The sequence below is a fragment of the Thalassophryne amazonica genome, chromosome 10, assembly GCF_902500255.1.
Source record: "Thalassophryne amazonica chromosome 10, fThaAma1.1, whole genome shotgun sequence".
Taxonomy (NCBI): Eukaryota; Metazoa; Chordata; class Actinopteri; order Batrachoidiformes; family Batrachoididae; genus Thalassophryne; species Thalassophryne amazonica.
Window position 1 is genome coordinate 69,183,861 of NC_047112.1, and position 25,957 is coordinate 69,209,817.

At 47.8% G+C, this 25,957-nt stretch overlaps 1 protein-coding gene across 1 annotated transcript in view; it reads left to right on the plus strand.

Moving 5' to 3' along the window:
- Positions 1–1,848: 1,848 nt before the first annotated feature.
- Positions 1,849–25,957, plus strand: part of tmem59l (transmembrane protein 59-like) — a 41,849-nt gene continuing 17,740 nt past the window's right edge. The window contains 2 exon segments of the mRNA XM_034180214.1: positions 1,849–2,075; positions 2,985–3,090. Of these exon segments, the coding sequence (XP_034036105.1) occupies positions 1,908–2,075; positions 2,985–3,090 (274 nt within the window). The 5' untranslated portion in view covers positions 1,849–1,907.

Genomic DNA, 25,957 nt, shown 5'->3' on the forward strand with positions numbered 1-25,957 from the left:
GCTTCGCTCTCAGACTGCGGGCTTACTTGTAGTTCCTAGGGTTTGTAAGAGTAGAATGGGAGGCAGAGCCTTCAGCTTTCAGGCTCCTCTCCTGTGGAACCAGCTCCCAATTCAGATCAGGGAGACAGATACCCTCTCTACTTTTAAGATTAGGCTTAAACTTTCCTTTTCGCTAAGGCTTATAGTTAGGGCTGGATCGGGTGACCCTGGACCATCCCTTGGTTATGTTGCTTTAGATGTAGACTGTGTTTCATAATTATTGTATGGCCTTGCCTTGCAATGTGGAGCGCCTTGGGGCAACTGTTTGTTGTGATTTGGCGCTATACAAGAAAAAAGTTGATTGATTGATTGATTGATAATAATAATCATCATAATGGTGTGTTTATGATAGCAAGAACCTAAACAATTTTGTAAATACATTAAGACAGTAGTAACATTAAAAATTGATGTAATTAACAGAAAATTAAAGGGTTGAGTTCTTCTTCTAAAAACTGTTGCGGTCTAAGGTTCTAAAAACATTCTGGACTCACACACCATTCCAACTCATTATAGAAACTTTGCATAATTTATTACCACCCTTGAAAAATGTCAGCAACCTATTTCATAAAATGACCCAATCTAGAGCCCATGGATCCCCACGGACAACACGCTACTTTATTTTTTATTATGTTTGTTTTATTTATTATTTTTCTGTGACACACTTTTTGCACAAATAAATTACTTACTTTATACCACATTTTGTGCATGTTGTTATAATGATGTTCTTAAAAGGTAATCAAATTGTAAAATTGTACAATGTTAAGGATATAATCTGACTAAACAATGACCAAAGCCTTTAAATATTTTGCCTTTTCTGACCCAGTTTCTCTCTGTGCTGCTGCTGGCACATTTTGTGCTCAACACCTGCTTGCTGAAGCTTGCATTTGTGTTATTTATTTCAGCTACTTTTTATTCTGTTTTCTGATTCTGTGTGGATATTTGTCCCTGTTCATTAGTAGTTGGACAGTGCACCTGACATTTTATGCTCTCCTTGTAGGTGGTGAGCCCATATGGAGGTGACACTACTTTGTTTTTTCCAGCTGAACCCGACAGAGCCCCAGGGTTGTAGACCCAACCACCACGCACTTGCCCCCTCAGGCCTAGCTCCAGTAGACCCCAGATTCCCTAAATCGATGACTTGACTCCATCTGTACATGATAAAGGGTCTTTTTGAGTCACCCTTTGTTGCCTCCTCACCTGCAAAGAAGCAGTGACTCTCCTCCGAGTCGAAAGGACCCCCCCGAGGTGGTTCGGCATCGACCAAGGATGTCATCATCCCCCCACCCCGTTGTCTTGCTAGGGAGGTCTTCCAGGTATGTCTAGCTGATCAGAGGCCCCGGGGAAGACCTAGAGGCATGCTGGAGCCATTATATTTTCCAGCTGTTTTGGGAAGGCCTCAGGATTCCCCAGGAAGAGTTAGAGGATATAGGGAAGTGTGGACTGAGCTGCTTGGTCTCCTGCCTCTGTGACCTGGACCCAGAGAAGTTGCAGAAAGTAAATGAATGACTAAACAATGTTTTATGATGTATGTTTTATTTACTATTTTTTAATATTTTCTGCAAAGCATTTTGTGCAGAAAAAAATGACTTACTTTGTATCACACTTTGTGGATAATGTTATAATAATGATGAAATTTCTGAAATGTTAAATATATAATCTGTGGCTAAAGCTTGCAAATATTGTGCTTTTTCCTACCCACTTTCCTCCGCGCTGTTGCTGGGACATTTTGCGCAGCAGTGAGCCGCTCTGCAGGTGTGTGCGTGATGATGCCGTATGTGACGTCACGCCACAGCCCCGGACCTCAGCAGCAGCAGCGCCGCCACAAAGGATCTCTGCTCTCCTCTCGGTTCCTGCGTCCGCGCCTTCACATGCTCGTGCTCGGCGGCACCATGCGCGCCGCCTCCTCGGTCCTGCTCTCGGTGCTCCTCGCCGGGTTCGCGTCGACCTCTTCGGACGTGTTTGACAACCAACTGGGCGACATCAATTACTGCAAAAAGCAATGCCAGCTGACCATCAAAAACAAAAGCCCCGCCAAAGTAAGTCATCCTGCAGCCGGAGCACCGTGCGTGTGCGTGTGTGCGCACAGCTGACAGATAGACATCCTGCAGGAAAATACAGAACCCGAGCTAATGCGATCCATCCTGCGCTCAAAACAGCTCTTTAATGTGGCTCGGAGAGGATGAGATAAACGTCTGGGCCTGCGCGTCATGACGCGCGCGCGCGCCCTGCATCCTCGTGTTCGGATGCGGCAACAATGAAGAAGAAAAATGGGCGCATAAAAAAACAAATGCTTGCAAGGTATATACTCACACAAGTCTTGAAATGCATCAGATCGTTTCGTCTCGAAATAATCTGCTCTGAATAGTTTAATCCGTGGGCCGCCGGGCCTAGCGCGCGCGCGTCATGCGACATGTGATGGAACTGAATTAAATCAGATTATTGTTCGAGACGCTTCATGCAGCGGCCTCGTGCACACGAGAGCCCCCAACAACTCCCCTCTGCTGTCTTCAGGTGTGCCGGACATCCTGCAGATCTGCAGCATCACCGGCTGCTGATGGAGGTGATGATGGAGATGATGATGGAGGTGATGATGGAGGTGATGATGGAGATGATGATGGAAAAAGAGCGCAGTGCGTTTAGGCTCCTATAGCCCAGTTTTACTGGATTTATCTGCTCACGTCAAACATTCACAGAGAGGCAGTTTCTTTTTCTGAGCCCCATTAAACGAAAATTGGAGCGACACATTTTAAAAGTAAAAAAGGACATTTCTTTGTCTCTATTCTCTTACCGGTCACTAGTAGGCGCTATTTCGTCATTTTCTGATTAGGCCAGTGTGTGTGAACAAAATGTGCATGAATGCACATGTTCTGTGGGATTGTTTTGCAGTGATTAAGTCCTCTCAGGCTGTTTAAGAGCATGCCCCTATGTGCTGTCCCTTTCTGCAGGACTCTATCATGAACGCCTGTCACCGCGGCTGCCGTCTCTACTCCATCTGCCAGTTTGTCAATGGTGACGCCGGCTTCAACAGCAGCAGGCAGGAGTGTCAGGGAGGTGAGTCAGGACCGCTGGACTGGAGGAGGTTTATTTTGTTTGGATTAAATGGGTGACAAAGGTGACGAAGGGGTGGGACACACATGGGTGAAGAAAGAACCAACATTCACTCTGATCTTTGCCCGCACCAGCACTGGCACATGCCTGTTTTCCTGCAGGTTTATCAGTTTCTCAGGACTTGTTGCTGCAACATAGAGTTTTGCAGACCACGTGGTTAGTGCACTTGGTTTCAGTGCAGAAGGTTTCTGGTTCTCACCCCACCCCTGGCACATTTCTCCACGTAATGTGGAGTTGCGTCAGTAAGGGCGTCCGGCGTAAAACTTGTGCCAATTCAACATGGCAACTTGATCTGCTGAGGTGACACTGAGTGATGAAACGAGGGAGCAGCTGAAGGGGACTTAGTGTTGGTTGCAGCATAGACTTTGGACTGCAAATGCATAGATGAGTGAGTGAGTGAGTGAGTCAATACCAGCCAGTTTGCTTATACAATAACTCAAAATCAATAAAAACTCTCATCTTGTAACTCACCAAATTAAAAGCACATAATGAGGATGAACTGATTAGTTTGTGGTGAACTTTGATGCACCAAAAGAATTCCAAAAGCAACTTTGTGGTAGCCCAAAGGACTGGGACGGCATGGTGGCTAGCACTCTTACCTCACAGCAAGAAGGTCGTGGGCTCACTTCCCACCTGGGGCCTTTCTGTGTGGAGTTTGCATGTTTGTCCCCATGTTTTTCCCTGGGTTCCCTCTGGGTGCTCCAGCTTCCTCCCACTGTCCAGAGACAGTCAGATTAGGTGAATTGGAAACTTTAAATGGACTGTTGTTACATTCTGAGTGCACATGCGCAGCGCTGAGTAAATGTCGCAGTCTACATGTGAACATGCCAATGCAGCTTTTAGACACCCAAGAGAGCCAGCGCTGCTATTGATCCATGCCACACTGGCTGATGAAGAGCACAAAGGTAGTCATTCATGGTGGAGCCATAGAGCAGAGATCTAGTGATCAGATTTCTTGGGGAAAATTTAAAAAAAAAGCGGATACCCGCATTTCCCAGAAAACTCTCCACACAGGTGAAGGCCGCGGTGGCTGCATGCATGGGGGGGTGTCACAGGCCCGGCAGCATTAGACTTATTTCCACAGCGGTCCCCAGATAAATAAATACATTAAAAGAGAAAAGTACAATAAATCCGGTTCGTGCGACAACTCTGTGGCCAACAGAATTCTATTGGATGGATCGGCTCCTTTGTGGCCAAACAGTACACGTCCAGTATGTGTGCACAGTCTGTCCACACATTTAAACTTTATTCCATTAGATGGCGCTGCTCCTCCATGGGCACCGTGATCCTTTGGAAGCTTTCCGATAAAAATTCAGTTTAATCCATAATGTAGGGTATTCGTTAAAGCTCCCAAACCCAGGACATAACGCCACTCTTGACATCACTCTTGAGATGTACCGAATCCTGATTTTTAAGGTTCTGCCGAATACCGAATCCACTGCTTAAGATTTGGCCGAATCCGAAACCAAATACTGAATCCTACTCTGATCATCAGCTTGTACATTATAATGCAGTGAAAACCATTGCACAGTGTATTTCCTTTCCTTAACAGTAAGATAAAACATAGGCAATAACTTCTACCATTATTTTTTTTATCTGAATATAGTCACACTTAGAGGACACCACTGAAATGTTAAGCTTAAAGCCATTCAGTGTACAGGCTTAGTGTTCTGTTCATTCCAAAGAACAAAGAAAGAGAGCAAAAAGTACCATTATTGCTAAAGGAATAAGGCCTGTCAGTAACAGTGAGCCATTGATAAAGTGCTCTTTGCTGATCAAAAAAAAAAGTAAAAGAATACAGCAAAACATAGTGCATTTACAAATTAAAACATAGCACATTTAGCACATTTACAACTCTTGGATACACCTAAACTTTATTTTCAAACAAAAATGTGATAGCCTATTGAATGCTGAATCTGTTTTTTTTTTCCTAAAAAAAAAAAAAGTACTAGGAATCTTGATAATCATTAATGCCTACAGTCAAGGAACATAGGCTACACTTCAGTTTCAAGCACTTACAACTGTAGGCTTAATTTGGAACTTATCTTCTCTTAAGCCTGATTCACACAACAGGATTTTAAAATTATCTTAGGTTTCCAAAACCTGAGAGACCACACACGTGAAGATAAAAAATCATAGCTCTAACAGGTTTGGTCGTACAGTGTGTGGTGTTCAGCCACATGGTAAGGACAACAACACCACACACGAACAGATTTCACGCACGGACATTCACAGGTCAGACAGGAAATCTCGCAAAATCTCTCGAGATTAAACGTGACCTCAGAGTAAACAAACGGAGGTACTTTGTGGACTATTTAAAACAGAGGGAAAAATGATACAAAAAGAAAAAGAAAAGGCATTCTTTAAAGGAGTGGGGACAGCGCGACCACCAGACTTTCTGGTAAGTCAGAACAGCTGTTTTGATTTTATTTTCCGCTCCGTGCATCCATCACCTCGCTTTCTGATTGGCTGAACGTCACATTCAGCAGGCTGCGTACTTGTTTTGGTCGGAGAACACAACACACGCTGTGATATCAGGCCAAGAAAATCCAAAATGTTGAATATCCCCGATTTACGATCGGAGCGCTCCTGACGTCCTTCCAAGCAGATCAGAGCATTCTCAACACACCCCGCCAGATAAGTACTTTGTGACAGGAGCTGCACGTGTGGATGAGAGGTGGAGGTGGAATTCCCACCATTATTGTTACAGGGTGTACACACACCCACACTTGACTGTCTTTGTTTTCCGCCAGCAGTACCAGATCCGACACGCTGAGACGGTGGCCACCTGGGGACTTCGGGACTTGGCGGCTCCAGTATCCCTCGGGTTCGGTGGCGGTGGAAATCGTGTGGTTCCGGTTCGTCTCCAGACGGGCATCTCCTATCGTCGAGCCTGCCCACACGACACCTTTATTGATTGACTTGTATTTTAATTCTGTAATCTGCTGTGTTTGGTTGTGGCATTCACAACAGTAAAGTGTTCAAATTTAACTCCTTCTATTGTCCGTTCATTTACGCCCCCTGTTGTGGGTCCGTGTCACTACACTTTCCCAACAGGATATCTCGGCCAGCGTCATGGACTCCGAGGGGCGTCACCCGGCTGTTGAACGACCAATGGGAGAGCAGGGAGCGCAGGCGTCTGCAGGAGGCGTGATTGGTGAGCTGCAGCACATTCTCACCGCCTTTACGGCTCGGTTGGATCAAATGACCGAGCAAAACATCCTCCTGAACCGCAGGGTGGAGGCTCTCTCCGCGCAGGTGGCGGCGAGCGCTCAGGGCGCTGCTGCAGCTCCTCCTCCTGCCGACCCTGTGCAGGATATGAATGTTCCAGTGGTGGTTCAACAACCCCTCCCACCATCCCCTGAAGCATACATAAGCCCTCCTGAGCCGTACGTAGGTTGTGTGGAGACGTGCGCGGACTTTCTAATGCAGTGTTCGCTCGTCTTCGCACAACGTCCCGTCATGTACGCGTCAGACGCTAGTAAAATAGCTTATGTGATTACTCTGCTTCGGGGAGAGGCACACGCTTGGGCTTTGGCACTTTGGGAGCAAAATTCACGGCTCCTTCACACGTACACTGGGTTTGTGAGGGAGTTCAGAACAGTGTTTGATCACCCTAACAGGGGAGAGACCGCTTCAACTGTGCTGCTGTCAATGAGACAGGGACGCCGGAGCGCAGCCGCTTATGCAGTCGACTTCCGCATCGCGGCTGCGAGGTCCGGCTGGAATAATGCTGCGCTCCGCGCTGCCTTCGTAAACGGACTGTCATCGGTCCTGAAGGAGCACCTGGTGGCCAAGGATGAACCGCGGGAATTAGATGGGCTTATCGATCTTGTTATACGGTTAGACAATCGGTTGGAAGAACGCCGTCGGGAACGAGACGAAGGGCATGGCCGGGCACGCGCCGTCCCTCTTCCTTCCGGGTCCGAAAAAGGTCCGCCCTTCCCACGCTCCCTGGCCTCTACGTCCCGTGGGGCGACAGCTCCCCTGCTGACGAAGCTATGGACACAAGCAGGGCCACATTCAGACCACCGAATAGACAGAGGAGGCTTCCCCGCGGGGCGTGTTTTGTTTGCGGCTCAATTGAGCACCAATTGAGTAACTGCCCCGAACGGTTAAACACCAACGCCCGCCCCTAGAAACTGGGCTTAGGGTGGGCCAAGAAATTCACGTGGGACACACACACATTTCCACACGGCTCCCAGTTACAATCCTTAGCGGGGATTTAACCCTTCAGGCCCCAGCACTGGTAGACACAGGGTCAGAAGGGAATCTGCTAGACAGCAGATGGGCCAGGGAGGTAGGGATCCCTCTGGTGGCGCTTCCTTCACCATTGCAGGTGCGAGCACTAGATGGCACCCTACTCCCTTTAATCACACACAGGACACTACCAGTAACTCTGGTAGTGTCAGGGAATCATAGGGAGGAGATTGAGTTTCTTGTGACTCCCTCTACCTCCCGTGTGATTCTGGGGTTCCCCTGGATGCTAAAACACAATCCCCGGATTGATTGGCCGTCCGGGGTGGTGGTACAGTGGAGCGAGACCTGCCATCGTGTGTGTTTGGGATCCTCGGTTCCTCCCGGTTCCCAGGCTAAGGAGCAGGTCAAAGTTCCCCCCAATCTGTTGGTGGTGCCGGTTGAGTACCACGATTTTAGCAAGGATCGGGCACTCATACGTCCCCGCACCGTCCGTACGATTGTGCCATCGATTTGTTTGCCAGGCGTGAATTCCCGTCCAGCAGGCTGTACAACCTCTCCCGACCTGAGTGCGAATCGATGGAGACCTACATTCCGGGAATCCTAGCTGCCGGGGCTGATCCGTAACTCCACCTCTCCGATGGGAGCAGGTTTCTTTTTTGTGGGGAAAAAAGATGTGCGGTCTTCGTCCATGTATTGATTACCGGGGGCTGAACGAGATCATGGTTCGCAACCGATACCTTTGCCTTTGTTGGATTCGGTGTTCACCCCCTGCATGGAGCCAAAATCTTCACAAAGCTGGATCTTAGGAACGCATACCACCTAGTTGGTCCGGAAGGGAGACGATGGAAGACGGCATTCAACAACCCCGTTAGGTCATTTGAGTACCTGGTCATGCCGTTCGGCCTCACAAACGCCCCCGCAACGTTCCAAGCTTTGGTTATGATGTCTTGCGGGACTTCCTGCACCGATTCGTCTTCGTATATCTGGACGATATACTCATCTTTTCTCCAGATCCTGAGACCCATGTACGGGCATGTATGTCAGGTCCTGCAGCGGTTGTTGGAGAACCGGCTTGTTGGTGAAGGGCGAGAAGTGTGAGTTTCACCGCACCTCTTTGTCCTTCCTGGGGTTTATCATCTCCTCCAACTCTGTCGCTCCGGATCTGGCCAAGGTCGCAGCGGTGAGAGACTGGCCCCAACCTACGAGCCGTAGGAAGCTGCAACAGTTCCTCGGCTTCGCAAATTTTTACAGGAGGTTCATTAAGGGGTATAGTCAGATAGTTAGCCCCCCTGACAGCCCTGACCTCACCAAAAGTTCCCTTCACCTGGTCGGATCGGTGCAATGCCGCGTTCAGGGAGTTGAAACAGCCTTCTCGACTGCACCTGTCTTGGTGCAGCCCGATCCTAGTCGCCAGTTTGTGGTTGAAGTGGACGCATCTGACTCAGGGATAGGAGCCGTGCTATCCCAGAGCGGAGAGACCGATAAAGTTTCTTCACCCGTGTGCCTATTTTTCCCGCAGGTTGACCCCAGCAGAGGGGAACTATGACGTGGGCAGTCGAGAGCTCCCTTGCGGTGAAAGAGGCTCTTGAGGAGTGGAGACACCTGCTGGAGGGAGCGTCAGTGCCTTTCACGGTTTTACTGACCACCGGAACCTGGAGTATATCAGGACCGCCAAGCGACTGAACCCCAGGCAAGCCCGCTGGTCACTGTTTTTTCGGCCGTTTTGACTTCCGGATCACTACCGCCCCGGGACCAAAAACCAGAGGTCGGATGCCCTGTCCTGGGTGCACGAACAAGAAGTCAAGACCAAGCTGTTGGATCCACCGGAACCCATCTTACCAGAGTCCACTATCGTGGCTACCCTAACCTGGGACGTGGAGAAGACCGTCCGGGAGGCCCTGGCACGGAGCCCGGATCCCGGAACAGGACCGGAGAAACAGACTGTACGTCCCACCAGAGGCCAGAGCTGCCCGTCCTGGACTTCTGTCAAGGGTCCCAAGCTCTCCTGCCACCCAGGGGTGCGTAGGACCGTGGCAGTGGTCCGGCAGCGCTTCTGGTGGGCGTCTCTGGAGGCTGACGTCCGGGCTTACATCAGGCCTGCACCACCTGCGCCAGGGGCAAGGCGGACCACCAGAAGGCACAGGGACTCCTGCAGCACTTCCTGTGCCTCATCGCCCCTGGTCCCACATCGGTCTGGATTTCGTCACGGGCCTCCCACCGTCCCGGGGCACACCACCATCCTCACGATAGGGGACCGGTTCTCCAAGGCGGCCCACTTCGTGGCCCTCCCCGAAGCTCCCATCGGCCCAGGAGACGGCGGATCTCCTGGTCCACCATGTCGTCCGGCTGCATGGGATACCTACAGACATTGTTTCGGATCGCGGTCCCCAGTTCTCCTCGCAGGTGTGGAGGAGTTTCTTCTGCCGGGAACTGGGGGCCACCGTGAGCCTCTCGTCTGGGTATACCCTCAGACTAACGGACAGGCCGAACGGGCCAATCAAGAGTTGGAGCAGGCCCTACGTTGTACTACATCCGCACACCCGACGGCTTGGAGTGAACACCTGGCCTGGATCGAGTACGCGCATAAACAGCCAAGTGTCCTCTGCACCGGCCTCTCCCGTTTGAGTGTGTCTTGGGTACCAACCCCCTTTGTTTCCTGTGGTGGAGGGAGAGGTCGGTGTGCCCTCGGTCCAGGCCCACCTGCGGAGATGCCGTCGGGTGTGGCGCACCGCCCGTTCGTCAACGGTCCCCGGCCCCCGCATACCAGCCCGGGCAGGAGGTATGACTATCAACCAAGGACATACCCCTCCAAGTGGCTTCTCCAAAGTTGAAAGACCATTACATAGGGCCATTCCGCATTCTCAAGGTCCTCAGTCCCACCGCAGTGAGGCTCCAACTCCCGGTCTCACTGCGGATCCATCCAGTCTTTCACGTCTCCAGGGTAAAACCACATCACACCTCACCCCTCTGTGCACCCGGTCCGGCGCCGCCTCCTGCCCGTATTATCGACGGGGAGCCGGCTTGGACAGTACGCCGGCTCTTGGACGTCCGTCGAATGGGCCGGGGCTTTCAATATTTGGTGGACTGGGAAGGGTATGGACCCGAAGAACGCTCCTGGGTGAAGAGGAGCTTCATCCTGGACCCGGCCCTCCTGGCCAATTTCTACCGTCGCCACCCAAACAAGCCTGGTCGGAGCGCCAGGAGGCGCCCGTTGAGGGGGGGGGTCCTGTGTGTGGGCCGCCAGAAGAGGAGGTACTGCTTGGCCCACCACCAGAGGGCGCCCTGCCTGAAGTGCGGGCTTCAGGCACGAGAGGGCACTGCCGCCTACAGGAACAGCCGAGGTGACAGCTGTCACTCATCAACCATGACAGCTGTCACCGATCATCTGCATCTCACCTGGAATAAAAGCAGGAAGACACCTCCACCACATCGCCGAGATATCGACTTCAGTGAGAGGTAATATTCTCAGCCGAGTAACTAACTGTGTTTAGTCTGAACTCATTTTTGCAGCTGTTTTTTCCTGTGGAGTGCATTGTCTGAAGATTGGCGTGACCGGCGACAGCTTCGCTTCACACCCTGCCAGATAAGTACTTTGTGACAGGAGCTGCACGTGTGGATGAGAGGTGGAGGTGGAATTCCCACCATTATTGTTACAGGGTGTACACACACCCACACTTGACTGTCTTTGTTTTCCGCCAGCAGTACCAGATCCGACACGCTGAGATGGTGGCCAACTGGGGACTTCGGGACTTGGCGGCTCCAGTATCCCTCGGGTTCGGTGGCAGTGGAAATCGTGTGGTTCTGGTTTGTCTCCAGACGGGCGTCTCCTATCGTCGAGCCTGCCCACACGACACCTTTATTGATTGAATTGTATTCATTCTGTAATCTGCTGTGTTTGGTTGTGGCATTCACAACAGTAAAGTGTTCAAATTTAACTCCTTCTATCGTCCGTTCATTTACGCCCCCTGTTGTGGGTCCGTGTCACTACACTTTCCCAACAAAGCTTGGCTGATGCAATCACATGTGATTCAAATCCATGTGGTTTTTGAAAAAATAAAAAGGTCCGATACTTTTCTCACAGACCTCGTAAATCCAATAACTATGAAGAATAAGTAAAAACTGAATGATTTATTGAAAAGCTACAGTCAGTATAGGGTCTGTATGTGCACTGACCCCAGTCATGAAACAAGGCATCAAGATGATTGCAATGGATCACCACTGTCAGCTAAATTTTCAGTTTGGCTTGATGTCACATGACGTCATTATCATCAGAGGTCTGATACATTTGTTAACTCCAGAAGAGCAGATGTGTGTGCCTTAGCCTTATATGAGCAAAGCGGTGGCACAGCTAACATCAAGAGCTTGCTCAATGGTAGACGAAGGCACAAACCGGAAATGGTACAAAAAATCTGCCCACTAGATGAAATCACGTTGAGCAGAAATGGCACAGAAAATCTCACGAGCTGGCTCAATGGTAGACGAAGCCACAAACCAGAAATGGCACAAACTTCTTTCTTTACATTATTACAATATTGTCATAAAAAGAATCATAAAGACATTTGGGAAGTAGCCTATCATTACTTTGAGGTTCTACAACAATTATTACATTTTAAATTATTATTTGATGATAAATACTCCGATAGTGAAAAGCTTCACTCATTAATGTCAGTGACATCAGACATATTACCAGTGTAGAGCAGGGAGCTCAGTGGGGTAAGGACTTGGGCAATCAATATGTAGACACGGATTTGAGTCCCAGTCATGCCACCTGTAAGACAGTGCAGCTGCAATGTCCCAGTCCACCCCATTATAAAGAGATAGCTGCCATGGCCGGGAAATTAGCCCATGCTGTGGAATCCTGGGATAACCACTGGCACTAACGGGCCTCATGGCTTGCATAGGACTTCAGTTTCAATTTATTTTCATTTATAGAGCACCAAATCACAACAGAGTTGCCTCAAGGCAACTTCAAATACTTGGGGTCAGACTTCCCTTATTGTTTGACCTACGACCTCAACATGACCCATCTTGCAAGGGGACGGTCCAGAGTTTATCCACCAAATTGGACTGAAATTGCTATTTGCTTCTTCTTCTTTCTTCAGCTGCTCCCTTAGGGGGCGCCACAGCAGATCAATGGTTTCCATCTCACCCTGTCCTCTGTATCTTTCTCTATCTCACCAACCACCTGCATGTCCTCCCTCAGCACATCCATAAACCTCCTCTTTGTCCTCCATCTTCTCCTCCTGCCTGGTGGCTCCATCCTCAGAGGGAGTTTTTCCTTACCACTGTTGCTCTGGGGGTTAGTAAGGTTAGACCTTACCTGTGTGAAGCGCTTTGAGGCAACTCTGTTGTGATTTGGCGCTATATAAATGAAAATAAATTGAAATTGAAATTGAAAAAAAAATCCTTCTCCCTATATACCTTGGGTCCCTCCTCTGCACATGTCCAAACCATCTCAGTCTCACCTCTCTGACTTTGTCTCCAAACTGTCCCACCTGAGCTGTTCCTCTGATATGTTCATTCCTAATCAGCTTGGGACTCCGACGAGGGCGGTCGCATCTCCTCCACTCTCCCTTATCGCTGCTCTCTGCTTTAACCTTCAAGTCCCTTCTTCACCAGACTGTGAATTCCTCAAATTATACTCAACAAAAATATAAACGCAACACTTTTGGTTTTGCTCCAATTTTGTATGAGATGAACTCAAAGATCTAAAACTTTTCCACATACACAATATCACCAATTTCCCTCAAATATTGTTCACAAACCAGTCTAAATCTGTGATAGTGAGCACTTCTCCTTTGCTGAAATAATCCATCCCACCTCACAGGTGTGCCATATCAAGATGCTGATTAGACACCATGATTAGTGCACAGGTGTGCCTTAGACTGCCCACAATAAAAGGGCCACTCTGAAAGGTGCAGTTTTGTTTTATTGGGGGGGATACCATCAGTATCCTGGTGTGACCACCATTTGCCTCATGCAGTGCAACACATCTCCTTCGCATCATCCGTGAAGAGAACACCTCTCCAACGTGCCAAACGCCAGCGAATGTGAGCATTTGCCCACTCAAGTCGGTTACGACGACGAACTGGAGTCAGGTCGAGACCCGATGAGGACGGCGAGCATGCAGATGAGCTTCCCTGAGACGGTTTCTGACAGTTTGTGCAGAAATTCTTGGTTATGCAAACCGATTGTTTCAGCAGCTGGTCCGAGTGGCTGGTCTCAGACGATCTTGGAGGTGAACATGCTGGAGTGGAGGTCCTGGGCTGGTGTGGTTACACGTGGTCTGCAGTTGTGAGGCTGGTTGGATGTACTGCCAAATTCTCTGAAACGACTTTGGAGACGGCTTATGGTAGAGAAATGAACATTCAATACACGAGCAACAGCTCTGGTTGACATTCCTGCTGTCAGCATGCCAATTGCATGCTCCCTCAAATCTTGCGACATCTGTGGCATTGTGCTGTGTGATAAAACTGCACCTTTCAGAGTGGCCTTTTATTGTGGGCAGTCTAAGGCACACCTGTGCACTAATCATGGTGTCTAATCAGCATCTTGGTATGGCACACCTGTGAGGTGGGATGGATTATCTCAGCAAAGGAGAAGTGCTCACTATCACAGATTTAGACTGGTTTGTGAACAATATTTGAGAGAAATGGTGATATTGTGTATGTGGAAAAAGTTTTAGATCTTTGAGTTCATCTCATACAAAATGGGAGCAAAACCAAAAGTGTATATTGGATACTGGATCTATTGGACTACTACTGGATTAACCATGGAATTGATCAGCTGGTCTCTGAATGCTATTGACACCATCTTTTCTACAAGAAGGTTAGGACCGGGGGATCCTACCTGCCCAGATGGAATGTATCCTGCGGGCTATGCCCTTGACTCTTGGGGGTAGTGGCATGTTGCATGCTTTGCGCCTTTCTCTGTTGAGGACGTAAAGGATTTATTCATATTTGGTCTTATGGTAGCAGGGCTGGTACTTTCTGGCTTATGTGCTGCCCTGATCTACCGGAAATTGGCAAGACGGTGGCATCAAGAACCACGGCCCCTCGCTTGTCCATCATGATTAACGAGGTGGGCAAGGCAGTGCATTCTCAGACTGCGATGACTCTTGAACTCAGACGCAAATTGGATGACATCTTGCAGAAGAAGATGAAGATTTCGGAGGCCGGAAATATTCTTAATTCATAATTGGGAATATTCTTAATTCATAATTGGGATTTGGTTATTCAAGTGAAGCTGTAAAAAGTGTTTTTTTTCACTGCTCAAACCACAACACGGCAGGGTTATCAGCCTGAAGGACAAATTACCCTGCTGTTTTCCTCTAGAGGAATGTCTTCGGCCTTGGTGAACATTTGGCTGTTTTCTTATCTCAACTCACAAAGACAATAAACTGTTTTCATAGGACTGAAGCATGCTCCACTCCCTCTCCCCACCCCCTCCTACCCCCAGCACACACTCCCCACTCCGGCTTCTGCTCACATCATCCCTTCCCTTCTGCAGGGGCGGTGCAGTTTTAGCTACAACAACCCCCACCCCCCCAAGCTGACGGTGGCACAACTCAGGGTTGCTGTGTGACCTTCACCCACTTGCCTCAATTCGAATAACGGACTTCTTCAAACTTAGTGCACATAAACAATGTCAAATGTGTATGTGCTGTCTTTAATTCCGATGTGTGCCATTATTACGGTAACAAGTAATAATTGTGGACTAATTGCTTCATTGTGAGATCAATAAAGTATATCTCATCTCATCTCATCTTATAATCCTGTCCATCCTCATCACTCCCAAAGAGTGCCACCATCTCTAAGCCATCCAACATAGCTGGTCTCGCTACTGTCTTGTAGACTTTCCTCTTCACTTTTGTAGATATTCTTCAGTCACAAATCACTCCTGCCATCTTTCTCTACCCACTCCACCCTGTCTACACTCTCTTCTTCACCTCTCTACCACACTCTCCATTACTTTGGACAGTTGACCCCAAGTATTTAAACTCATCTACTTTCACCACCTCTACTCCTTGTAACCGCACTATTCCACTGGGCCTCAGAGCTGATTCTTTGGTGTAATCCCACCTCCACCTTGAATGAGTCTGTCATTCCTACTGCACATCTCACCACTGTTAGGGTCTGACGGGGGGTTTGGTTTTCTGCTTTGTTTCTGCTTAGCTTTGCCTTTTTCCTCTTTGTTCATGTATGCTTTTCTTTGTGTCCTTTTCTTGTGGGGTGTGTCTGCTGCTTTCTTGCACTCAGTCTCTGGCCACGCCCTGTTTCCGGTCCTCTCCATGCACACCTGTCCTGGATTTACTGATTAGCTCCCGGGAGTATATATGCTCACTGCTTGTGTCTGTTCCTCGCCAAACTGATGTGCCCTGTGCCTTCTTTCCAGCTCTCGAGTTCGTGTTATCTAGTCCTGCCTGCTTTTGTGTGTTCTCGACCTCCTGCCTGCCTGTTACGACTACGACTAAGCCTGATGATCATTGTACTGCTGCTGTGTATTTTGGACTGCCTTCCTGTGTACTGACCACTGCTTCCCACATTAAAACCCGTCTGCAACCAGAGCTGTCTGTGTGAGCCCTGCATTTGTGTCCACCCATTCCAGCCTGTCAGATCAGTCTTGCAAACGATGGACACTTCGGGCTCAGATCCATTTCAGTTGGCGGTACGCCACCATAGTCAGCAGCTTGCCCAACAGGAAGACCAGCTTTCTTTGCTCAGCGCCGGGATTAGTGAACTTTCTAAACGCCAGGACGTGTTTATGTCTTCATTGAGCGCCCAGATGAACCAAATACTGTCCCGGCTGGATCCTCAGGCTATGTCAGACGTCGCCACCAGGAGTCCAAACACCCTGCCGGAGCCGCCAGCTGTCTTGTCGGCTCCTGTACTCTCCCCTTTTGTGTGTAACCAGTTGTCGCGCCCAGAACACTTTTCAGGCGAATCAGGAGACGTAAGACCATTTATTACTCAGTGTGAGTTACATTTTGAAGTAATGTGATAAAAATCATAGAGAGATATGCTTTCCAAACTTAATACCCATTACTATATTGGATGATGTTGAAATTGAGGATGGCCCAGTGGTTGTTCCAGCAATAGCAAAGATTTCGTGTCTGCTACCTACAATGCGCGTGGAATGTCTCAAACCTAAACCTACTTCTAGGCATCTTATATATGCTACTCTTGAACCACCCCTAAACCCAAACAGTTCAACTGTCAACCTCACTGAGGTCCTTAGACGGGGTCTCATGAACATAAGATCACTGTCCTCAAATCATTGTGATCAATGATCTAATTATTGATCATCACTTAGATATGATTGGGAGTAGGGGTGGTGGCCAAGTGGTTAATGCGCTTGGTTTTCAGTTCAGAAGGTTCCGGGTTCAAATCCACCCCTGCCACATTTCTCCATGTAATGTGGAGTTGCATCAGGAAGGGCATCTGGCGTAAAACTTGTACCAATTCAACATGCAGATCCACCTTGGATTTGCTGTGGCAACCCCGAGTGCAAACAAGGGAGCAGCCGAAGGGACTTACTTTTACTTAGATATGATTGGGCTATGTGAAACCTGGCTTAAACCTACAGCTGTCCTCCCCTTAAATGAGGCCTGCCCACCAGCATATACATTTAGTTACGTCCCTCGTGATGCGAAGCAAGGCGGGGGTGTTGCTCTTATTTATAAATCTAGGTTTAGCCTATTAGCTGTAGGGGGTTACAAATATCACTCGTTTGAGCATCTGATTCTCAGGATATTGCTCTGCTCAGGATATTACACATTGCCAAGGTCAGAAGAATAAAAATCAGTCGTATTACTTTGTCACTGTATATAGGCTTCCTGGCCCATATTCTGAATTCTTAGATGAATTTGGTGCATTCATCTCTAACTTGTCAACTAGTGTAGATAACATTTGATCATTGGTGACTTAACATTCATATAAATAAGCCTTCTGATCCCCTCTGCAAATCATTTATGGAAATTGTGTATGCATTAGGATTTCGGCAATGCATTCGGGATTCGACGCACATTAGTGGAAATACCCTGGATCTGGTTCTCGCACGTGGTATTGCTGTCACGAATATTGACATCATGCATCTTACATCAGTGGTGTCTGATCACTCACTTATAAAGTTTACAGTTTCACTGCCGTGTTTAGTGGAACAACACCCTTATATATCATTATGGCGATGCATCAACTCCTCAACTAAGACTGAACTTGAAGCTAGACTGCCTGATGTCTTAGTTTCACATTTGACAAATACCCAGTCAGTAGACAGACTTGTGGATAGTTTAAACTCAGTGCTCAAAACTGCACTCGACATGATTGCACCACCTGTGTTAAACCACGCTCCCCCAAATCACAGTCACCTTGGTTCAATGATTATCTGCGTGACCTCAAGCATAAAGCAAGAGGTCCTGAACGGAAATGGTGTCGTTCAAAATTAGAAGTATTTCACCTTGCGTGGCGTGATGCTATCTTAGACTATAAGCATGCATTATTGGCTACAAAGTGGACTTACTACTCTGATTTGATCAACAAAAACAAGCATAACTCAAAGTTCTTGTTCGACACGGTGGCAGCACTTATGCATGGACAACCACCTGTAGTTTACTGTCCTTTTACAGCACAAGATTTCCTGGATTACTTTGGGAATAAAATAGAAGACATCAGGTTAAACATATCCCAGCATGCCTTAAATCAGCCACTACACCCTGCTATTGAGGTGGGTGCCACTACTGAGGTAGATTTACCTCAGTAAAATTCTAGATTTACAGAAGTAAATCAGAAATTCTAGATTTACATAATTTGATAGTATCTCACTAGGGATGCTGACAAAACTCGTAATGTCAACAAAAAGCACAATCTGTTTATTTGATCCTATACCAACAAAACTGTTTAAGGACCTGTGGCCCATTCTTGGGCTGACTGGGCTGGAAATGATTAATCCTTCTTTAACTTCTGGATCTGTTCCTAAATGTTTCAAATCTGCAGTGATTAAACCATTACTTAAGAAACCTAATCTTGTGACAAATCGGCCGATATCAAATCTATAATTTTTCTCTAAAATTCCGGAAAAAGTGGTGTCACAGCAGCTCATAGACTATCTTACTGAGAAAAAGGTAAATAATACTCACAGACGTATGCTCTTTAGGGTTTTAGTAAAGAAGCAATAGATTGAAGCACTGCTTCAATCTGCGAACCACTGCTTTGATTGGTTCAAGGTTCAAAGCAAAGCCGCGCTGCAGAAAAGTTGATTACGGACCCGCTGCAGGGTCTGTATTCAATGTAGAGAAATTATAATTTTCCTGACAAACACCCCCAAAACAACGGCCACTCTGAAGGACAGATAACAGAATCGTTAAGCAAAAAGCTTATTGATGTTGGTGGTGAATCATTTCTTAACGATACCCAAAAGGAACCGGTTCTCGATACCCATCCCTAGTTGAAATGCAAGTTAAAAACTTAAGTAAACACAGGATATTTCCAAAGTCAGTAAATTTTTGACATCAATATTTGCTCAAAGATTTGAAATGACAGAAAAAAAATAATCAATCAGTCTGCTTTTAGAAAATATAATTCCACAGAGACGGCTATCACTAAAGTAGTGAATGATCTTCTGCTTACAATGGATTCGGACACCACTACGGTTCTGTTGCTGTTAGATCTCAGTGCTGCATTTGATACAGTGGATCATCATATTCTACTTGATAGGCTGGAAAATCATTTTGGGATAACTGGGAGTACCCTTGCATGGCTGAAGTCATACTTGACCAGTTGTTCTCACAGTGTTTTGTACAGTAACACTACCTCTACCTTAGTGACATGAAATTTGGGGTTCCACAGGGGTCTGTCTAGCCCCCCTGCTTTTCTCCCTTTATATATCACCCCTTGGGCACATATTGCGGCGTTTTGGGATTACCTTTCACTGCTATGCAGATGATACTCAGTTATACATGCAGATAACTGTTGGTAATCTTGTTCACATAAAATCCTTAGAAGATTGCCTTGCAGCAGTGACAAGTTGGATGTCTAGAAACTTCATACTTTGAAACTCTGATAAGACTGAAATGATTTTCTTGGTCCAGTGAGACATCGGCATCAATTTGACCAGTTAACGCTCAGCCTCGGCTCGTGTGTCATACATCACACTGACAAAGTGAGGAACCTTGGGGTAATTTTTTATCCTTCATTGTCCTTTGGCCTGCACATTAGAAATATTACTAGGACTGCTTTCTTCCACCTGCGAAATATAGCGAAGATTTGTCCCATCCTGTCTATACCTACCTAGCTGACCTAATTACACCTTACATGCCGGCCCGGGCTTTACGTTCTCAGGGTGCAGGACTACTTTGTGTCCCTAAGGTGAATAAGAAGTCTGCGGGTCACAGAGCTTTCTCTTATCGTGCCTCTGTTCTGTGGAATGATCTCCCTGCGTCAATAAAACAGTCAGATTCTGTGGAGATTTTCAAGTCCAGACTTAAGACGCACTTATTTTCCCTTTCGTATGGCTAGCATACTGGTACAGTTTTGTTTTATGCTTTTTACTCTTTTAATTCATTTATTAGTAATTGGAGCGGGCTGCGGCCTCAACTTTACCTAAATTCTGGGTCTTTTAGTGAAGTTTAGCGCTAGTGGCCGGCGATCACCTTAGTATTTCTCTGTTTTTCTTGTTTAATGCTGGCAAATTATACAGTATTTTTTTGTCTTTCTGATGCCTGATTCTGTTTTTTCTCTCTGTTTAAGGTGCAGCTCCATCCAGAGATGGGAGTTGTATTCGTGTTGGCGATCCTCCTGTCCTGTGCACCAATAGCATTTCTTGTATATTCGTCCGTGAATTGTTCTCTGAATTGTTCTGTAATGTATGTTTGTAGCATGGTCCAAGCAGAGGGTCACCCCTTTGAGTCTGGTCTGCTTGAGGTTTCTTCCTCAGAGGGAGTTTTCCTTACCACTGTTGCTCTGGGGGGTTGGTAAGGTTAGACCTTACCTGTGTGAAGCGCTTTGAGGCAACTCTTTGTGATTTGGCGCTATATAAATGAAAATAAATTGAAATTGAAAAATTAATGTCAGCCATGTTCCCGACCGATAGAACAAAGATCGCTTACATCATAACTCACCTGTCTGGACGAGCCGCTGCCTGGGCCACAGCCGAGTGGGAGCATCAGTCACCATCCTGTTCTTCACTCTCGGCGTTCACCACAGCCCTCAAGCAAGTGTTCCAGTACACGGCTCCGGGACGAGAGGAGGCGCGCTCCTTAATGAAGCTGAGGCAGGGCAGCCGCCGGGTTAGAGACTACGCCTAGACTTCGAATCCTGGCGGCAAAAAGTGAGTGGAATCCAGCTGCGCTACTTGACGTGTTTTTCCAGGGGCCTATTGGCAGAAATCCAGGATCACGTTGATCGCCGTTGACTTGCCAGAAGATCTGGATGAATTGATCACCCTGGCCATCCACACCGACCGAAGGCTGCAGGACCGACCTCGCCACGGGAAGTCATCCAGATTACCGGATCACCGCTCCTCCAGCCGCACCACCTCCTTCACTCACTCCCGACCCGACCCTCCTCCACACAACACCGACATGCCAATGCAGTTGGGGTGCATGCGCCTGACTCCAGCAGAGTGACTGCGCCGCAGTGTAGACTACCTCTGCTGTTACTGCAGACAGTCAGGACACTTGATTGCTGATTGTCAAGCAGGGGTGCCACCGCGCGGTCAAGAACGGAGTTGCGGGTGGAATCTCAATTCCATTTCTTCAGTTTCAGCACAGAACATAATTCCAGCCAAAATAATTACTGAACACACCGCCATTGATGTTTCGGCTTTTGTTGATTCAGGTTCTGATGCAAATCTAATTTTATTTTCTCTCGCCAGGGACCTACACTTAAAAACGCATAAGATACCTCGTCCACCTGTTGGTACTGCTGTGGACGGCCATGTACTGGGCCAATTAACTCACGGCACGCAATCTGTTAAATTGCAAATCTTTCAAACTCACACAGAATCACTCAGTTTTCATATTATGGAAAATATGACTCACTCAATCATTCTGGGGCACCCCTGGCTACTAAGGCATGGGCCCTAATTTTGACTGGGTTAAAGCTGAAATAATTTCATGGAGCCCGGCTTGTATGACCATTGTTGCAAAGCACCGAAGGCACCCCGTGGGGTTCTAATCTGGATCTCATTGGGGTACCTGAGGACTATCATGACCTTGCCGCAGTGTTTAGCAAAGCTAGGGCCAAATCATTGCCGCCACACCGTGAATACGACTGCACTATAGAGCTTCTCCCGGTGCCAAGTCCGCCCACGGGGAAAACTCTTCTCTTTGTCAGCACCAGAACGTCACGCAATGAATACGTTCATCCAGGAGTCCTTGGCGGCCGGTCTGATTCGTCCCGCATCTTCACCCGCAGGGGCAAGGTTCTTTTTGTAAAAAAGAAAGATAAGACTCTTCATCCTTGCACTGATTATTGCGGTCTGAATAACATTACTGTGAAAAACCACTATCCATTGCCTCTAATCTCATCTGCCTTTGAATTATTAGAAGGTGCAGGCCATCTTTACCAAACTCGACCTCCGGAACGCATATCATCTAGTCCGGATTAGAGAAGGGGACGAGTGGGAAGGACAGCTTTTAATACTCCATCCGGACACTACGATACTTAGTAATGCCAATTCTGACTGACAAATGCACCCGCCATGTTCCAAATCTTGTTAACGATGTGTTGCGGGGATTTCTGACAGGTATGTGTTTGTGTACCTTGATGACATCCTATTTTTTTTCCTGATTGGCTTACTCACACCCAACACGTTCGCTCCATCTTGCAGACGGTGCTCCAGAATAATCTTTATGTGAAAGCCGAGAAATGTGAGTTCCATAAGCCTACTGTATCCTTTTTAGGATTCATAATTTCGAAAGGGAAAATCAGGATGGACCCAGAGAAGATCTCTGCAGTACGTGACTGGGCTGTACCCACAACCCGCAAGGATTTACAACGGTTTTTTGGGGTTCGCAAATTTTTATTGAAAATTTGTTTGGAACTTCAGTATGATCGCAGCTCCTTTGCCATAACACCACCTCGTCACACAGGCCGTTTGCGTGGACCACCGGTAGTGTGACGATGGCATTCAAACACCTAAAAAATCGATTTACCACGGCCCCCGTGCTGCTCCTCCCTGACCCCACTCGACAGTTCGTGGTTGAGGTCGATGTCTCTAATGGGGGAGTAGGGGCGGTCCTGTCCAGAGAGGCATCTCTGATAAGGCTTCATACGTGTGCCTTCTTGTCAAAAGAAGCTGTCCGCATCAGAGCGCAATTATGGCATCGGCTGACCGCGAACTGTTGGCGGTAAAAGTGGCCTTGGAGGAGTGGCAGCACTGGTTGGAGGGGGCACAGCTACCTTTCATCGTCTACACCGACCACAAGAATCTGGAATACCTTAAAACCGCTAGACGACTCAATTCGTGCCAAGCTCGTTGGGCCATATTTTTTAGTTGTTTTAATTTTATCCTGTCCTATCATCCAGGCACAAAGAACGGTAAGCCGGATGCACTTTCCCGTCAGGGGGACTCAGTAAAAGAGACCTCGGATCCGGATACCATTCTTCCCAAAATATGTTTTATTGCGGTGCTCACCTGGTATATTGAATCTAAAATACGGTCCGTGATGCACCGGTTCCCGCAGGTTGTCCACAAGATAAGCTCTTCGTTCCGTTTTCCCTTAGAGGGGAGACTATTAGGTGGTGCCATGACAACCGCATATATTGTCATCCTGGTCTTAAAAAGACCCTGTACGTAGTACAACAAAGATTCTGGTGGCCTGGGCTCATGAGGGATGTCACTGATTATGTCTCTGCCTGCCAAATATGTGCCATGCACAAATCGTCTAACCATCCGCCGGCTGGTGCCTTATTTCCGTTGCTGGTTCCGACTCGCCCATGGACCCACATCACGTTAGACTTTATAACCGGTTTTCCACCTTCAGTGGGGTACACTGTTGTGCTGACTGTGGTAGATCATCTTTCCAAGATGATTCATTTCATACCGTTGAAAAAATTACCATCCGTCAAGGAAACGGCTGAAGTTATGCTTAACCAAGTTTTTAAATTACACAATTTGCAGCAAGATATAGTTTCTGACCGGGGGTCCACAGTTTGTATCTCATTTTTGGAGGGAGTTCTGCCGTCTCCTCGGGGTGACGAGTAGTATAACTTCGGGCTATCCACAGGCCAATGGGTAAATGGAACGGCTTAACCAAGAGCTAGAAAAGGGGCCCCGAATTCTCGCGTCTCGCCATCCCGCATCATGGTCTAAACAGCTTCCGTGGATTGAACTGGCTCATAATAGTTTGCCTTCACGTTCCACCGGTTACGCCCCGTTACATGTCATTTTGGTCACCAACCCATGCTGTTTACCGCTATTAACCTCAATTCCACGGTTCCCTCCACCCTTAGTTTGATTCTTCGTTGCCAGCAGACCTGGGACCGGGCTCGTGCGGCTTTGTTACATTCCTTGATGGCGTACAAGTCCGCAGCTGATCGTCGTCGGTCAGCAGCCCCGTCTTACTCTCCGGGACAGAGGGTTTGGCTATCGACGCGCCACCTTGCCCTTAGGGGCATGCCGAAAAAGCTGGGCCCCAGGTTTGTTGGTCCCTTCCCTGTGTCCAAGGTCATTAATCCGTTTCTGTTCATCTCCGCCTCTCCCGGTCCATGCGTGTTCACCCTAGGTTTCATGTCAGTCAGGTTAAACCCGTCCAGATCCAGTGCATTGTGCCCTCCTGGCCGTCCTCCCGCCACCCGCCCGGTATGTGGATGGTGGCCCCATTTTTTCGGTGCGCCGGCTTTTGGCTTCTCGCCATCGCGGTTCCAGTATTTGGTAGATTGGGAGGGGTACGGCCCCGAGGAGCGGTCGTGGATTCCTTCCCGTTTTGTTTTGGACCCTGGTCTGGTCCGCGACTTCCATGCTGCTCATCCCTCTTCCCCTGGGCCACCGGCCATAGCGGGGGGGGTTACTGTCAGGGTCTGATGGGGGGTTTGGTTTTCTGCTTTGTTTCTGCTTAGCTTTGCCTTTTTCCTCTTTGTTCATGTATGCTTTCTTTGTGTTCCTTTTCTTGTGGGGTGTCTGCTGCTTTCTTGCACTCAGTCTCTGGCCACGCCCTGTTTCCGGTCCTGTCCATGCACACCTGTCCTGGATTTACTGATTAGCTCCCGGGAGTATATATGCTCACTGCTTGTGTCTGTTCCTCGCCAAACTGATGTGCCCTGTGCCTTCTTTCCAGCTCTCGAGTTCGTGTTATCTAGTCCTGCCTGCTTTTGTGTGTTCTCGACCTCCTGCCTGCCTGTTACGACTACGACTAGCCTGATGATCATTGTACTGCTGCTGCGTATTTTGGACTGCCTTCCCGTGTACCGACCACTGCTTCACACATTAAAACCCGTCTGCAACCAGAGCTGTCTGTGTGAGCCCTGCATTTGTGTCCACCCATTCCAGCCTGTCAACCACTGCCACACTGTCCTTGTACATGTCCTGTACCACCCTCACATACTTCTCTGCCACTCCAGACTTCTTCATACAATACCACGACTCTTCTCTTGGCACCCTGTAATAAACTTTGTCTAAATCCATAAACACAAAATGTAACTTTATGGTCTTCGCTATACGTCTCCACCAGTATTCACAGAGCAAACATTGCATTTGCAGTGCTCTTTCTCAGCAGGAAACCATATTGCTGCTCACAGATCTTCACCTCTTTTCTAAGCCTAGCTTCTACTACTCTTTCCCATAACTTTATGCTGTTGCTGATCAGATTTATGTGTCTGTAGTTAGTGCAGCTCTGCACATCACCCTTCTTCTTAAAAATAGGAACCAACACACTTTGTCTCCACTCCTCAGGCATCCTCTCACTTTCCAAGATGGTATTAAACAATTTGTTTAGAAACTCCACTGCCATCTCTCCAAAGACAATTCCATGCCTCCACCTGAATGTGGACCAACTGCCTTTTCACTTTTCTTCCTCTTCATAGCTGCCCTCACTTCTTCATCCTTACTAATCTCTTGTACTTGCTGATTTACTCTCTTCACATCATCAGGCCTTTTCTCGCTCTCATTTTCTTCATTCATCAGCTCCTCAAAATATCCCCTCCGCCTTCTCAACACATTCTCCTCGCATGTCAGCACATTACCATGTGCATCTTTTACCACCCTAACCCTTTGTCTGGCCAATCGGTGCAAGTCCTTTTCTCCTTCCTTACAATTCAACTTCTTGTACAGCTCACTAAACGCCTTTTCTTTAGCTTTTGCCACTTCTCTTTTTGCCTTACGCTGCATCTCCTTGTACTCCTGTCTACTTTCATCTCATCGACTATCCTAAAAATCTTTCGCCAGCCTCTTTCTCCTTAAGCAGTTGCTCTTTGCACTTCGATGATTCCGCCTTAGCCAGAAAATGAAGACCTCTGATTTGACCAGGACCTTTGATCTATGACCTTGACATAACCCATATTACAAGAGGAAAGTCCACTGAGTTTATGCACCAAATTGGATTGAAACTTCTTGTTGTGTTTTGAAACTATCATCACAGACAACAGATGATGAACCTTGACCTTGGCCTTGACCT